The sequence below is a fragment of the Nyctibius grandis genome, chromosome 4, assembly GCF_013368605.1.
Source record: "Nyctibius grandis isolate bNycGra1 chromosome 4, bNycGra1.pri, whole genome shotgun sequence".
Taxonomy (NCBI): domain Eukaryota; kingdom Metazoa; phylum Chordata; class Aves; order Nyctibiiformes; family Nyctibiidae; genus Nyctibius; species Nyctibius grandis.
The window spans coordinates 56,539,117-56,552,521 of NC_090661.1; the positions used below are offsets into that span (position 1 = coordinate 56,539,117).

General features: G+C 37.2%; 1 protein-coding gene across 3 annotated transcripts in view; it reads left to right on the top strand.

Moving 5' to 3' along the window:
* Positions 1 to 13,405, top strand: part of PPP4R4 (protein phosphatase 4 regulatory subunit 4) — a 72,868-nt gene that overhangs the window by 58,759 nt on the left and 704 nt on the right. Inside the window, exons 17-24 of one of the 3 annotated variants that reach the window (XM_068398792.1) lie at positions 421 to 565; positions 1,460 to 1,501; positions 1,594 to 1,668; positions 3,904 to 3,979; positions 4,390 to 4,470; positions 4,793 to 4,886; positions 5,338 to 5,408; positions 5,980 to 6,118. In XM_068398792.1, the coding sequence (XP_068254893.1) occupies positions 421 to 565; positions 1,460 to 1,501; positions 1,594 to 1,668; positions 3,904 to 3,979; positions 4,390 to 4,470; positions 4,793 to 4,886; positions 5,338 to 5,408; positions 5,980 to 6,118 (723 nt within the window). The remainder of the gene's footprint in view (positions 1 to 420; positions 566 to 1,459; positions 1,502 to 1,593; positions 1,669 to 3,903; positions 3,980 to 4,389; positions 4,471 to 4,792; positions 4,887 to 5,337; positions 5,409 to 5,979; positions 6,119 to 13,405) is intronic. The other 2 variants (XM_068398789.1, XM_068398791.1) reach the window with 2 other exon arrangements.

The window sequence follows — 13,405 nt, forward strand, 5'->3', positions numbered from 1 at the left end:
CCACTCTTCCCCAAGCCTGTAGTGGTACATGGGGTTGTTGTGCCCCAAGTGCAGGACCTGGCACTTAGCCTTGTTGAACCTCATACAGTTGGCCTTGGCCCATCGATCCAGCCTATCCAGATCCCTCTGCAGAGCCTCTCTCACCAACTTGGTATCATCTGCAAACTTACTGAGGGTGCACTCGATCCCCTTGTCCAGATATTAAAGAGAACTGGCCCCAATACTGAGCCCTGGAGAATACCACTTGTGACCAGCTGCCAACTGGATTTAACTCCATTCACCACCACTCTTGGGGCTCAGCCATCCAGCCAGTTTACCTATGAGCGTACCTGGAGCTTACCAAGCATGCAATACAAAAATTAATAACATTTATTAAACAGCTGCATCAAAAGATGAATATTTACTTTTTTTTTTTTGTAGAATGAAGCTATGCTATTTGTTGCCAAAAGTTAAATCTACTCTGAAGATTCCCACTGATAAACATTTACTTCAGCAGTTGGAATTATGTATAAGGAAACTTTTGTGTCAAGAGAAAGACAAAGATGTCCTGACTATTGTAAAAAGAGTAAGCATTTTTCTTTTCCAGCAGCATTTGGTCTTTGGGTTATCATTAAAAGTTAAGATAATCAAAGTTATGCTTTTTGTTTATTCTCTTAATGTAAGAACCAGGAGACTAAAGAATTCTGTTGTCTATTATGTAAATTTGAACAATTAAGAGAAGATGTAGTATAGTGCATTCTGTCAAATTTAAGAGAGTTGGTGTTTCCTTGGTTACTTATATTGCAATTATTTTCTAGTGACTGGGATTCAGGATTTTGGCTTGATGACCATTTGTGCAAAAAAATAGCAGACTAAAGATAAAGGTTGATCCTAATAAAAATGATCAAGTCTTTGAGGTAGAAAAATCTTGTTAATCTATTTATTTTACCATATACAGATAAAGGATTTGCAGGATTTTGAGATGTTACAAATGTCTTTGTAATGTGAGTATTCATGAAAAAGTATATCTTTAAGGAATGCTCATGCTTATTCTCAAAGAAGCCATCAAGTGAAGTAGCTAGAGTAGGTGGCTTCCTTATAGGGCCAGTCTGCAGGAGAGATTGGGTGAACATCTGCCTGGAGCATCCTGACTTATTCACGGATTCCTGAGTTGGTTTTTCAGTCTTAGTTCCTAGGTCCATGCTCCAGCCATTCAGGTTTCTCTGCTTTCCTTGAGTGTATTTTGAGCTCCATATAGATATCTATTAGTCCTTCATTGTGAGTCTCAGCAGGGCTCTGAGAATACTCTCTGACAGTTTTTAATTTAAAAAATACAAGCATGGGCTTAAAATGTTTAGGAAGAAAAGTCACATTTAATTTTGAGTACCACTATTGTGAGCTTCTTATCTGGACAGTTTTTTAGTTAAACGTGTGGCATGCCGTTGAGTAACGATAAATAATGTTTTGATTTTCTTTATAGACAGTGTTAGAATTGGACAGAATGGAGATCTCTGTAGATGCTGTAAGTACTTACTAACTTTAATACTTACCAAGTACTTTTCATTCCCATTTTCATGTAGTGATTTTTTTATTTTTATTGATTTTATTTTGAAGTTTCAGAAAAGATTTTACGAAAATGATTTATTGGATCAAGAAAAAGAGAGACAAGAACATCTCCTTTTGGAAATGGTATATTTTATTAGTACAATCTGTCCTTTTTTCATAGTTTGTAGCTAAATATTAATGAAGCAATAGTTTTAAGGTAGGGGAAGTACATATGAAGAGACCTGGTAGGCTCATAATCTGTGTGTAGTTTCATTTTACACTTTACAATAGGGTTAAGTCCTTCAAAGTAACATATTAACCTCATTTTCTTTACTGCCTAAATTTTGCTGTATCAATTAGAAAGGCAAACTGGAATTTCTTGAAAAATACTCGTGCTTGATGCCTCTATAGTTCTTAAATCCCAAGCCCTTCAGGACACCTTTATGAAATCTTTTTGAGGGAGCTTATCAATTTGTCAGGAATGTATAATATAACAAATTGAGTAATGAAACACCTGAGAATTCACATACAGCTTCCATAGGCAAAGAAATGAATGTCATAACTCCTTGAAGGAGGCTCTGTGTGTTACAAGCTTACCTGTTAGCCAGAAAAAAAAAGAAAGGCAGGCAAGCCATTGACATCTGTAGCCTGGCAGGAAGGAGACTTAGTGCAAGTGGTATAGAGCAAAAGGACCTACAAGTTACTTAGGATTTGGAAGAGAAGTCTGCAGAATGCTTTTCTGACTTATAAAACTGTTTCTCTTCAGTCATGGCTGTAATACGCAAAAGCTGCAGCAGGTACTTTGCCACATAGCCTACTACATCTTCACAAAACCTAGATTAGATTACTGCAGTCCTCCTTTCTGCTGCCTCCTTTCCAGCCTGAAGTGGGAGAAGCTAAGAAGCTGATAGGATTTAGAAGAGGCCAAATTTCATTAGCATGATTTCTCTGACTTGTAGTAATTGAGCTCCTCTGTAGTGAACCAGAAGAAATTCAAGACTGTCCAAAAAAAGTCACTTTTTCCTCTTTTGGGATTGCTACAGAGCCTACATTTGTGGCCCACTTTGATGTCAATAGGTACTGCAGGCCTTCTCTTGGGCAGCTGATTTTCTCATACACATATCCAAAGACTTGAACTTAGCTTTAGCAGTTTTTAGGTGGATACAATTAATGTTTTTATAGTGAAAGCATTTGGGGCTGTGGTAAGCTAGCCTCCAGTGCGCTCTGTGTTATTTTGTATTGCATGATAACATTAATTTTGACCCTGTTTCTACAGCTAGACTTTAGAAGAGCACCTGTATTTTTTTGATACAGCCCATTGATATGGGCATACCTTCTGTATCACAAAGGTCTCATTAAGCATTGTCAGAACTAGAGATGTACACAGTAAATTGTGACACGTTGCAGTCCCAAATAGATGAGGAGCCATTGAGCTCAGTTAAATGTATCTGACTGATACAGTTTTTAATACTGAATATGTTAATAAGTTTCCTTAATTTTAGTAACTGACTTAGTAGAAACTATATTCCAGCAACCTTGACCTGAATTAATTACCTTTTTTTTTTTTTTTAATAACTTGGGTAGTAATTAGAGTGAAATGAAAAAATAGAGTAGAACAATTATGTTTCACTTGGCACTTTTTATTATGAACATAGTACAGAAACTAAGCTAATGCTATGTAGCTTTTTGAAGTTGGAGTGATACCTATTCACCAAGAACCATGAAGCAACTATTGGCTTTTGAAATTATTGATGTGGCTGTGTTAACGCTGTCTTCTGTCTATGGATGTGCTCTCAAAAGTTATTCTAAGGCTAGCTAGTATTACAGAAAGACAAATAAATTCCTTAAACTTGAAGAATTGTAATACTTGGTTTTGTTTTGCAGGAAGGCTTATCAACTGTAGATGTTAATTTTAGACCGTTGGAAAGTTTGAGCATATGTGACACACCTTACCATTTGAGAAAAAACATTTTCATTGAATTGTATGTTTGAGTTGCAAATATTGCCAGTTCTATTACCAGAGTATCTGTGTAGCACAAAAATTTTACATTGTCAGCTGCCAATTTCTGTATGTTTTTAATTAAAAAAAAAAAAGGCCAGGCATAATTTTGATAATAAGTTATAAATGTGAATTTCAACTCTGAGGTTCCTTCATAATTAAAGTCAACATTTTTGGTGTGATTTTTGTATAGGATGTGTACCCTGATTTCATTCTGTTCTATTTAATTGGTTCTCTGGATATTCACTAGGGGTTGTACTAGTAGTAGGAGAGAGTAAAAATTAACTATTATTTTGATGATTTGGAAGCAATACCTAGTTGAAACACAATTTATTTATTTTTTTCTGAGTAATACCTAAGAAAACTATTCATTTTTTTAGGAACAATTAGAAAAAGAGAAGCAACAAAATGAAGGAAGATCTACAAATATTAACGATAAAATGTTTGAAAAGAAGCGTAAGTTTATTTGTGTACATATTGTTTGTGCATACATTACTCTTCTACAAAGGTAGAAGAGAAGGAAGCAGAAAAGAGACACTTTATACAGTAAATAGCAGTTTTAGAAAGTGACAATAAAACTTTTTTCCTGTGTATTTCTAAAGATACTGCTGAAAACTCTTCATTTTATTAGAAGGAAGACTTTTGGCTTTATTAATAAAATACATGACAGTTTTAGTTCTCTGGTATTTTTCATTTTGGGGTGTAATGTAAGTACTTCTCTGTGGTATTTCTGAAGCTCTGAAGCGTTAGTGGGACTGGATTAGATATTATTACTGTTTACCCCAGGACTGTGATATGTTACAACCTTTTTCTTTATTTAAAGCTATGCTTTAAGAGAGAAGTATTTATACTAGACTTTTTTTTAGGTAGGGACAGTAAAACATCATCAGTGTTGGCAAAAAGTATCGCTCACTCTGTTCCTGGAAGCTCTTCTGGTACATCAGCAGGTGACAACTCTTAAAAACTCTTCTAGAATGTTTTGATCTCACATCAGCAGGTTAAAACCCAGCAAAGCTGCTGTTGGCATTTGTGGGCCAGTTTCGCCTACTGCACGTTGGAAAACATTCGACTCCTAGAACTGGATGTGGTTTCTGTAGTTTTTAGTTTTATTTTATTCTTTAGTATATAAATAGGTGACATAAGGTTTATTGTTATTGAAATTCCTTCAGCTGGCATAGGCTGACAGAAAATGATATTAAAAAGTATTCTTAATTACTCAGGAAATGCAATGATATCCATGTTAAAAATTTTTGCTACTTACAATTTTAGGAAAAGAAGACAAGAAATCCAAGTTGGTTCGAAGCCAGTCTTTTAGTACTCAAGCACTGCATTCAAAATACAACAACATAGACAAGTGTCCTAAGTATCTTTTTTATATTCATTGCTTACCTCATAGGCAACTGCATACCTAATACACATCTGTTATGAAATTGTATGCACATGAATCTGTGAAAGTAGTGATGTGCTCACTGCATTGTAACCTAAATTTTCATCTTTGTGTTTAATTTATTAAGATATGCAGTTTTGAACTGAGGGGAGAAATACCGTTTTTAGGCATGCTAAGGCCTACAAATTGTTATGAATTCCTTTTAAGTTACTATATGTCACCTTTTATTATATATTAAAAATATTTTTCAATATGAACTGCTAAATCTAAATTCGTACATTTCTTAAAGAAATTTCAGCATAGTTTTCTCATTTATTTTTTTCATATAAACTCAGAAATAACCTCCAATATTATTAAGCAGCAGGATGGTACAATTGAGAAGAACACTTTAATAAGCAATTTGGTTTTGTTTTGTTTGCTTTTTAAGTAAAAGCTCTGCTACAGGATATTTGTCTTCAGTATCAGGAATGGGAAAGAGTTGCATGTTATCCTTTAGTGGTAAGTACGTTATTATATTTTACATTATTTTTTGTGTGTGCTGAATATGTGGGCCCCATTAAACAGGCATACTCTAAGAATGCAGAATAATACATATCCAATCGTTTGAGCACTTCAATGCTGGTCTAATTAGTCCGTTTTTCAGATGCCCCTCTCTCCATTTGCTGTTGAAGAGTTTAGATGATTAAAGATTAGAATAAGATGAATTACTTCCTAGATGAACCTGTCTTTTTTCATTCACTATCAATAGACACTAGACAATTAGCTTAGATGAAATAGATAAATTTTAAGCAGCTAAAGACTGACCAATTAAATTCCACTATTTCATATATTAAATGTATTGATCTTCTCTTCCAAAATGTGTCGTCTAATTGTTTTTATTTAGCATTTTTTCATAAAAATACTTTAAGAAATGTTAAATTGAAACCATTCCCATACAGAAAGTTAAACTTTGGATTATTTCCATAGGACGTATGCCACTATTGCCACAGGAAAAAAACTCATTCTGTTTACATTCTGTGTATTTTTTTTAGACAAAATTCTTTGTCTAATCTGCAACTCTTCATTTCAGATGATTCATTCCGGACTCATTCTGCTGGTAATAGTGGGAATGCTGCCTTCCCTTCCAGTTCTTCTTCTCGCAACTTGTTTAACTCAGCTGACCAAAAGAACAATGGAAATAAGGAGAGTCAGTCCCGAAAGATGAGCATGTAAGTGGTTGACAAGAAGTTAATTCAAGCTTATGGCTAACATTTTCAAAGGGAACTCAGAGCCATGTAAAATTAAGCCTGTATTTATGATACAGATTTTGAAATGCTGAGATAGCAGGGTAGAAATGGGATGTGTGCAATTACAAGTGTTTTTAAGATTGTGTTCCCTTTTAATTAGTCTTTCATATTGTTTCTCCTGCACGTGTTTGCATTCAAAGTGAAGGTTAGTGTATTTGATATATAATAACACCAGTCACAGTGATTTAGCTGCCTGTAGTTGGAGGAATAGAACGTATGTATTGTAAGATGATTTATTTTTTCCTTTTCCTTCTTTTTACGTGCTTATATGTGTTTATGTATTATTATGTAACAATTTCATTATGAACTTTGAGAACTATGATGAACTGGTACTGCTACTTGTTATTAAGGCTGCCTTCTTTGCCTTACCTTAACCATTTAGATAAAAAAGATTAAATGCTAGTCTTCTCCCTCAGACTGGTTTTCTTTAAACATCAATCTAAACTGTTCAACATTTTGCAAGATCAAAATCAAAGATGAATTTTTTTGCTCCTGTGATAAAAGTGTAACAGTCTTAGAAAATTGCTGTGATATGTACTTAGTCAAATCTCTGTAGTATCTAGCAACTAATTCCCTGCGGATTCCTTTTACACTATGACTTGTAGTTCTAAGTTGCTATCATTGGACTAGCTGTAACTTTGGGTGCTCAAACTAAGACTTTTCTTTGCTATCAGAGATTTGCTTTCTTAGCCAAGGCAGAATGGAGAAAGGAAAGGAGCTAGCTTTAGCAAGAAAGGGAGGTTGTTTGGGAAAGTAAACTTAAGTGTAATAGAAATTAGAACTAGAAGCTAGAAAGTATGGGGGAATGCAAGGTGGGCCTTAGAAGTCCAAATAGGTTTGAGAGACCAAAAATGAAAGGAGAGCCCAGAATGTGAGGCTATGACTTGCTGGTCAAAGATAATGGAGCTGAAATACAGAGCCTGCACCAGATAGGAAAGAGGAAACACCTTACACTTGTTTGTCAGGTAGAGAGAGGAAACAATGGTGATAGTGACATCTCTTGAGTGGTCCTTTCTGGTGAATTAAGTACCTGTATGAACTCATATTTTCCCACCTCAGTAATTTCAGGTTCCTTTAAAAAACAAATCAAAACAACCCCGCCCCAACTTCACTCACGGATATGTTAATAAAATTCCTAAATTGTAAAATAAAACACTCAAAAGTTTAATGAATGTAAAAAGAAGTTCTCTGAACAGCTTGCATTCAGCTACTTGTATGCATTATATTATGATACAGTCTCTTGCTGTGTGATCGCATAGAATTTTTTCTACTGGAATTTTACCACCTTCACTGTACAAGATAAATTTGTTATGGAATGAAATCAAGCTTGCTTAGTGACCTATTGTTTTTAAAAATGCATTTTCTCTGTAGAAAAGATGGGAAGATAAGTAGTGAATGAAGGTGGACTGTTTGTGTTGAGTCAGTGGTTTCACAGCAGAAGTACCTTAAGGTGCCAAGTCAAATTGCACTCTATCCCTGTCTTTGCTAGTCTAATGCTTTCTCTTAAATATTACCCACAGTACTTACTTCAGACTTTTTATAGGTGTTCATTAGGTCACTTATTTCAAAGTGCATGATTTCAAAGTCAACAGTTAGATTAGCAGACATGCTGACATTTTCAGCCATCTATAAAGTAAATGGGACACGTATCTTGAGTATATAAAATGACATACAGTGCTACATACTTTCAAAAATTAGGTGTGCTCAAAAACCCATGTACTTTCACTCTAATCACTGTATACCTCTGTTCCCTCTCTTTAAACCCAGAAAATCAGTTCAAGTCTTGTAAATTTTTTTTTTTTTTTGCAACCATTGTAGAAATTCCAGTTACTCATCCATCTCACAAGGATTTGGGGAAAATAAATGGATTAATATTCATAAAGCAGTTAGATGCAAAGATTAGTTAGACATATTTTTTACATCACATAAAACTTTTCCAAATTTCAAAGGTTTTTCTGTCTGTCACTTAAAATAAAACTGATATCTTTTGTTTTAATACATAGGGACAGAAAGAGACTCATACAGAGCAGTTTGTACCTTTGTCTTCAGGCAGGAAAGTGGAATGTAAGAGACTCAGCTTCAAGTCTCAATTTACCATTCTCAAGTGAATACATTAGCAGCAGGCTATTTCAAAGTAGGTATCTGATCAAACACAATGGTCTGGATACTCTCTCTGGTTCAGAAAGTCCCTAAACTGCATAAGGTCAGAAGCCAAGTGGATATACTATGGGAAGAAAAACATTTTTGGAGAAAGAAGAGCAGGCTTAGATGACCTACATTTAGCTCTGAATAAGAGTTGTAATGTTCTGTGTTCTTATGGGAAAACACATCTCTCGAGTTGGTATATCTGCTGCACTGTCAGTTCAATTTCTCTATTGTAATCTAGCCCAATACTTAATTGTTTTCATAAAAAAAATGGAGCAGCTCTATAAGGAGATATTAAGAGATAAAGATACAGGAATGGTTGGTGGTAAATGCATTCATCCGAATAACCTTGTTGATCACAGATATGTTTAGGTGTTCCTCTTTTATCTTTCTTTTGTTCAGAAAGTCAGTCCTGGTGCTCAGTATACACATACTGGAATACAAAAAAAAAAAAAAGTCATTTTCAAGGAAACGTTATTTTCTGACTTGAATTATGAAGAAATTTGATATCCAAATATATAAGCAGTTGACAGAGATTACTCTTATTCAGAGAAGAATTTGAAAATTGTACAGTGAGAGTTGCAATTGAATAGATTCTCATGAATGAGTGTCACCATCTATTCACTCACTAAGGCAGGAAACCTGTGAGAAAATAATAACTGAATGTATATTTAGACTATATCATCATGTAAATTTACATATGTGCTGGTTAACATTGCACTGACCATCTTAATTTTGGCAAGTCATAGAATCATAGAATGGTTTGGGTTGGAAGGGACCTTAAAGATCATCCAGTTCCAACCCCCCTGCTGTGGGCAGGGATACCTTCCACTAGACCAGGTTGTTCAAAGCCTCATCCAACGTGGCCTTGAACACTGCTGGGGAGGGGGCATCCACAACTTCTCTGGCCAACCTGTTCCAGTGTCTCACCACCCTCACAGTAAAGAATTTCTTCCTAATCTCTAATCTAAATCTACCCTCTTTCAGTTTAAAACCGTTACCCCTTGCCCTATCATTACAAGCCCTTGTAAAAAGTTCCTCTCTATCTTTCTTTTAGGCCCCCTTTAGATGCTGGAAAGCTACTAGGAGGTCTCCCTAGAGCCTTCTCTTTTCCAGGCTGAACAACCCCAAATCTCTCAGCCGGCTGTGTTCGTAGGAGAGGTGCTCTAGACCTCTGATCATCTTCGTGACCCTCCTCTGGACTCACTGTAACAGGTCCATGTCCTTCTTATGTTGGAGGCCCCAGAGCTGAAAACAGTACTCAGGTGGGGTCTCATGAGAGCAGAGCAGAGGGGGAGAATCACCTCCCTTGACCTGCTGGCCACGCTGCTTTTGATGCAGCCCAGGATACAGTTGGCTTTCTGGGCTGCAAGTGCACATTACTGGCTCATGTTGAGCTTCTCATCAACCATCACCCCCAAGTCCTTCTCCTCAGGGCTGCTCTCAATCCATTGTCCACCTAGCCTGTATTTGTGCTTGGGATTGCCCCAACCCACGTGCAGGACCTTGCACTTGGCCTTGTTGAACTTCATGAGGTTCACATGGGCCCAGCTCTCAAGCCTGTCAAGGTCCCTCTGGATGGCATCCCTTCCCTCCAGCGTGTCGACTGCACCACACAACTTGGTGTTGTTGGCAAACTTGCTGAGGGCGCACTCAATCCCACTGTCCATCTCTCTGACAAAGTTGTTAAACAGCACTGGTCCCAATACTGACTGCCATTGAGGAACGCCACTTGTCACTGGTCTCCACTTGGACATGGAGCCATTGATCGCAACAATTTGAGTGCGACCATTCAGCCAATTCTTTTTCCACCAAGTGGTCTATCCGTCAAGTCCATGTCTCTCCAATTTAGAGACAAGGATGTCATGCGGGACAGTGTCAAATGCTTTGCAGAAGTCCAGGTAGATGAAGTCAGTCGCTCTTCCCTTATCCACCAACACTGTAACCCCGTCATAGAAGGCCACCAAATTTGTCAGGCATGATTTGCCTTTAATGAAGCCATGTTGACTCTCACCAATCACCTCCTTATTTTCCATGTGCCTTAGCATAGTTTCCAAGAGGATCTGCTCCATGATCTTGCCAGGCACAGAGGTGAGACTGACTGGCCTGTAGTTCCCCCAGGTTTTCTTTTTTCCCTTTTTAAAAATGGATGTTATGTTTCCCCTTTTCCAGTTAGTGGGAACTTCACTGGACTGCCATGACTTCTCAAAAATGATGGATAGCGGCTTAGCAACTTCATCTACCAGTTCCCTCAGGACCCATGGATGTATCTCAGGTCCCATGGACTTGTGCACCTTCAGGTTCCTTAGATGGTATTGAACCTGATCTTCTCCTACAGTGGGCGGTTCTTCATTCTCCCAGTCCCTGCCTTTGCCTTCTGCGACTTGGGCAGTGTGCCTTGAGCTCTTGCCGATGAAGACCGAGGCAAAAAAGTCATTGTAGTACCTCAGCCTTCTCCATATCCTCGGTAACCAGGTCTCCCATTTCCTTCCGGAGAGGGCCCACGTTTTCCCTAGTCTTCCTTTTATCACTGACATACCTATAGAAGATTTTCTTGTTGCCCTTGACATCCCTTGCCAGAAGTCCTAGCTTTTGGTTTATTGGCTCTGCAACATGAGTAAGGTAACTTCTAATATGTTTTTTTTTTCTAAGTAATTATGTGTGTTTGTGAGGAATGGAAGATTGGGTGGTAGTATGTTGTTTAATAATTAAAATATCAACAGATATAAGTGATGATTCTTAGTTCAAAGTGATGTATGTTTGGACAAAATATTATTTAATTGCTTAAGTGTAACCTTTTCCATAAAACTGCTCTACTGAATTTTGGCAAATGTTCACTTTTGACGATATAGTGCAGTTTGCAGGGATGAAGAATTTCTGATTTCATATATTCATATTGTTCCAGGAACTTTTCAAAACCCAAAGTTACTTTGATGCAGAACTGAGGTCTGTACTTACCATACCCATGAGTTCAAACATTTTGTCCCATTTCAGAGTTGTGTGTGCCAATTAAAATATTCCCTCTTTTTAATAGTAATGTAGATGCAAGAAAAAGAAAATCTCAGTAAATCCTGATCCAGTGCTCACAAGCAGGTGACAAGAAAATGACCATTAGCTTCGGTGTCATTTGCCAGACCTTAGGTAATACTCAGTCAATAGAAATTGGAAGAATTATGCTGAAGATGCATCCATATAACTTAATGGTGGAATCACAAGAGATGAGTACCTGATTTTAAGCACCTTGTGGAATAGGAAAGAATAACAAAGAGCACTGGCTGAATATCTCACCCCACAAGAGACCTTAGTTAAGTCAATTCACAGAGCAAACGTCTTTTTCTGACTTTCTGTTGAAGAGTTGCCAGTTAGATCATGAATCATCCTAGTGCAGAAATTGACATGATTCATAAACACTGCCTTCCATCAAGTAGTCCAGTCTTGTATTGTTATGCTATGTAGCTTTATTATCTTCTTTTAAGTGTTTTAATTTTTATGAGATTAAGATATTTTCTTTTAGGACAGAAATTGCTGTTTTGCTTGAATTTACATTGCTGTAATATGACTGCTTTCAATTGGTTAAAACTATTTTCCAGAACTTTATAGATTCATCAATAAAAATATCCAACTTTATTATAGAGAGCATTTAAGAATTTGGCATCTTGCCTAGAGACATAGAGTTAGTGCCTGATTTTATTTTACTTTCAATTAAAACTTACTTCAAGAATGAGAGGTACAGGTTTTCCATCTTGTAAAAAGTGGGAGTAGATTTATTGTTGCATAGAAATGAATTTCATAGTGATAAATTGACATCTGTATTGTATAAGATGTTTACAGCTGACCTTTAAGACATACACATTGGCTCATGACCATGTTGTAACAGTTAAATGCATAAATATCTTAAAGTAGTGTCTTTCATCCAGTTATATAATTGCTTAGAAAGTTGAGCACAATACGAAGTACTGCTGCTACTGACCTACTATGCTTTGAGCTGATTACATATGGCTTCTAGTCATGTTTTCATCCTGCCGTTTAAGACGGTAAGAGTTCTGAGGTCTAGTGAGACTGGCATATGATTTGGGTCCCATTTCTAAGATGAAGCTAGCAGGTATCCTGACACTGATATGTTATCATGATAGGTTCCATCAGCAATTTTAAAAGGGTGAAACAGAACAATATCTTGCAGTGTTTGTAAATGATATTGTAAAATATCATTTTTAGCCAGCCGGTCTAGGGAAGTGATCGTCCCTCTGTACTCGGCACTGGTGTGGCCGCACCTTGAATACTGTGTCCAGTTCTGGGCCCCACACTTCAAGAAAGATGTTGAGGTGTTGGAGCGAGTCCAGAGGAGGGCGACCAAGCTGGTGAAGGGTCTGGAGGGTCTGACCTATGAGGAACAGCTGAGGGAGCTGGGGTTGTTTAGCCTGGAGAAGAGGAGGCTCAGAGGTGACCTTATTGCAGTCTACAACTACCTGAAGGGAGGTTGTAGTGAAGTGAGAGTCGGCCTCTTCTCCCAGGCAACTAGCGATAAGACAAGAGGACATAGCCTCAAGCTTTGCCAGGGGAGGTTCAGGTTGGACATTAGGAAGAATTTCTTTTCAGAAAGGGTCATTAGGCATGGGAATGGGCTGCCCAGGGAGGTGGTGGAGTCACCATCTCTGGATGTGTTTAAGAAAAGACTGGACATGGCACTTAGTGCCATGGTCTAGTTGACATGGTGGTGTCAGGGAAATGGTTGGACTCAATGATCCCAGAGGTCTCTTCCAACCTGATTGATTCTGTGATTCTGTGAAAATGTTGATGCAAATTAGTATTTCCACAGAGTTCTAAAAGTTAAGTCTTGTTCTTTGAAATATTTCTGACCATTACAAACAGTTGTTAGTTGACGTAGCTACAACTCTCTGAGGTTGAAGAACACTATATTTAAAGATTAAAAAAATAAGGCTATGAAAAATGCAGAAATTGCCCAAATGACATTGTGGTCAACAGAAGACCTAGAAATAACACTATAAAGAGCTCTAAGTTTCTCTCTGTTCCCTGTCCCCACTTTCCCCAGATTTTATCATGGCA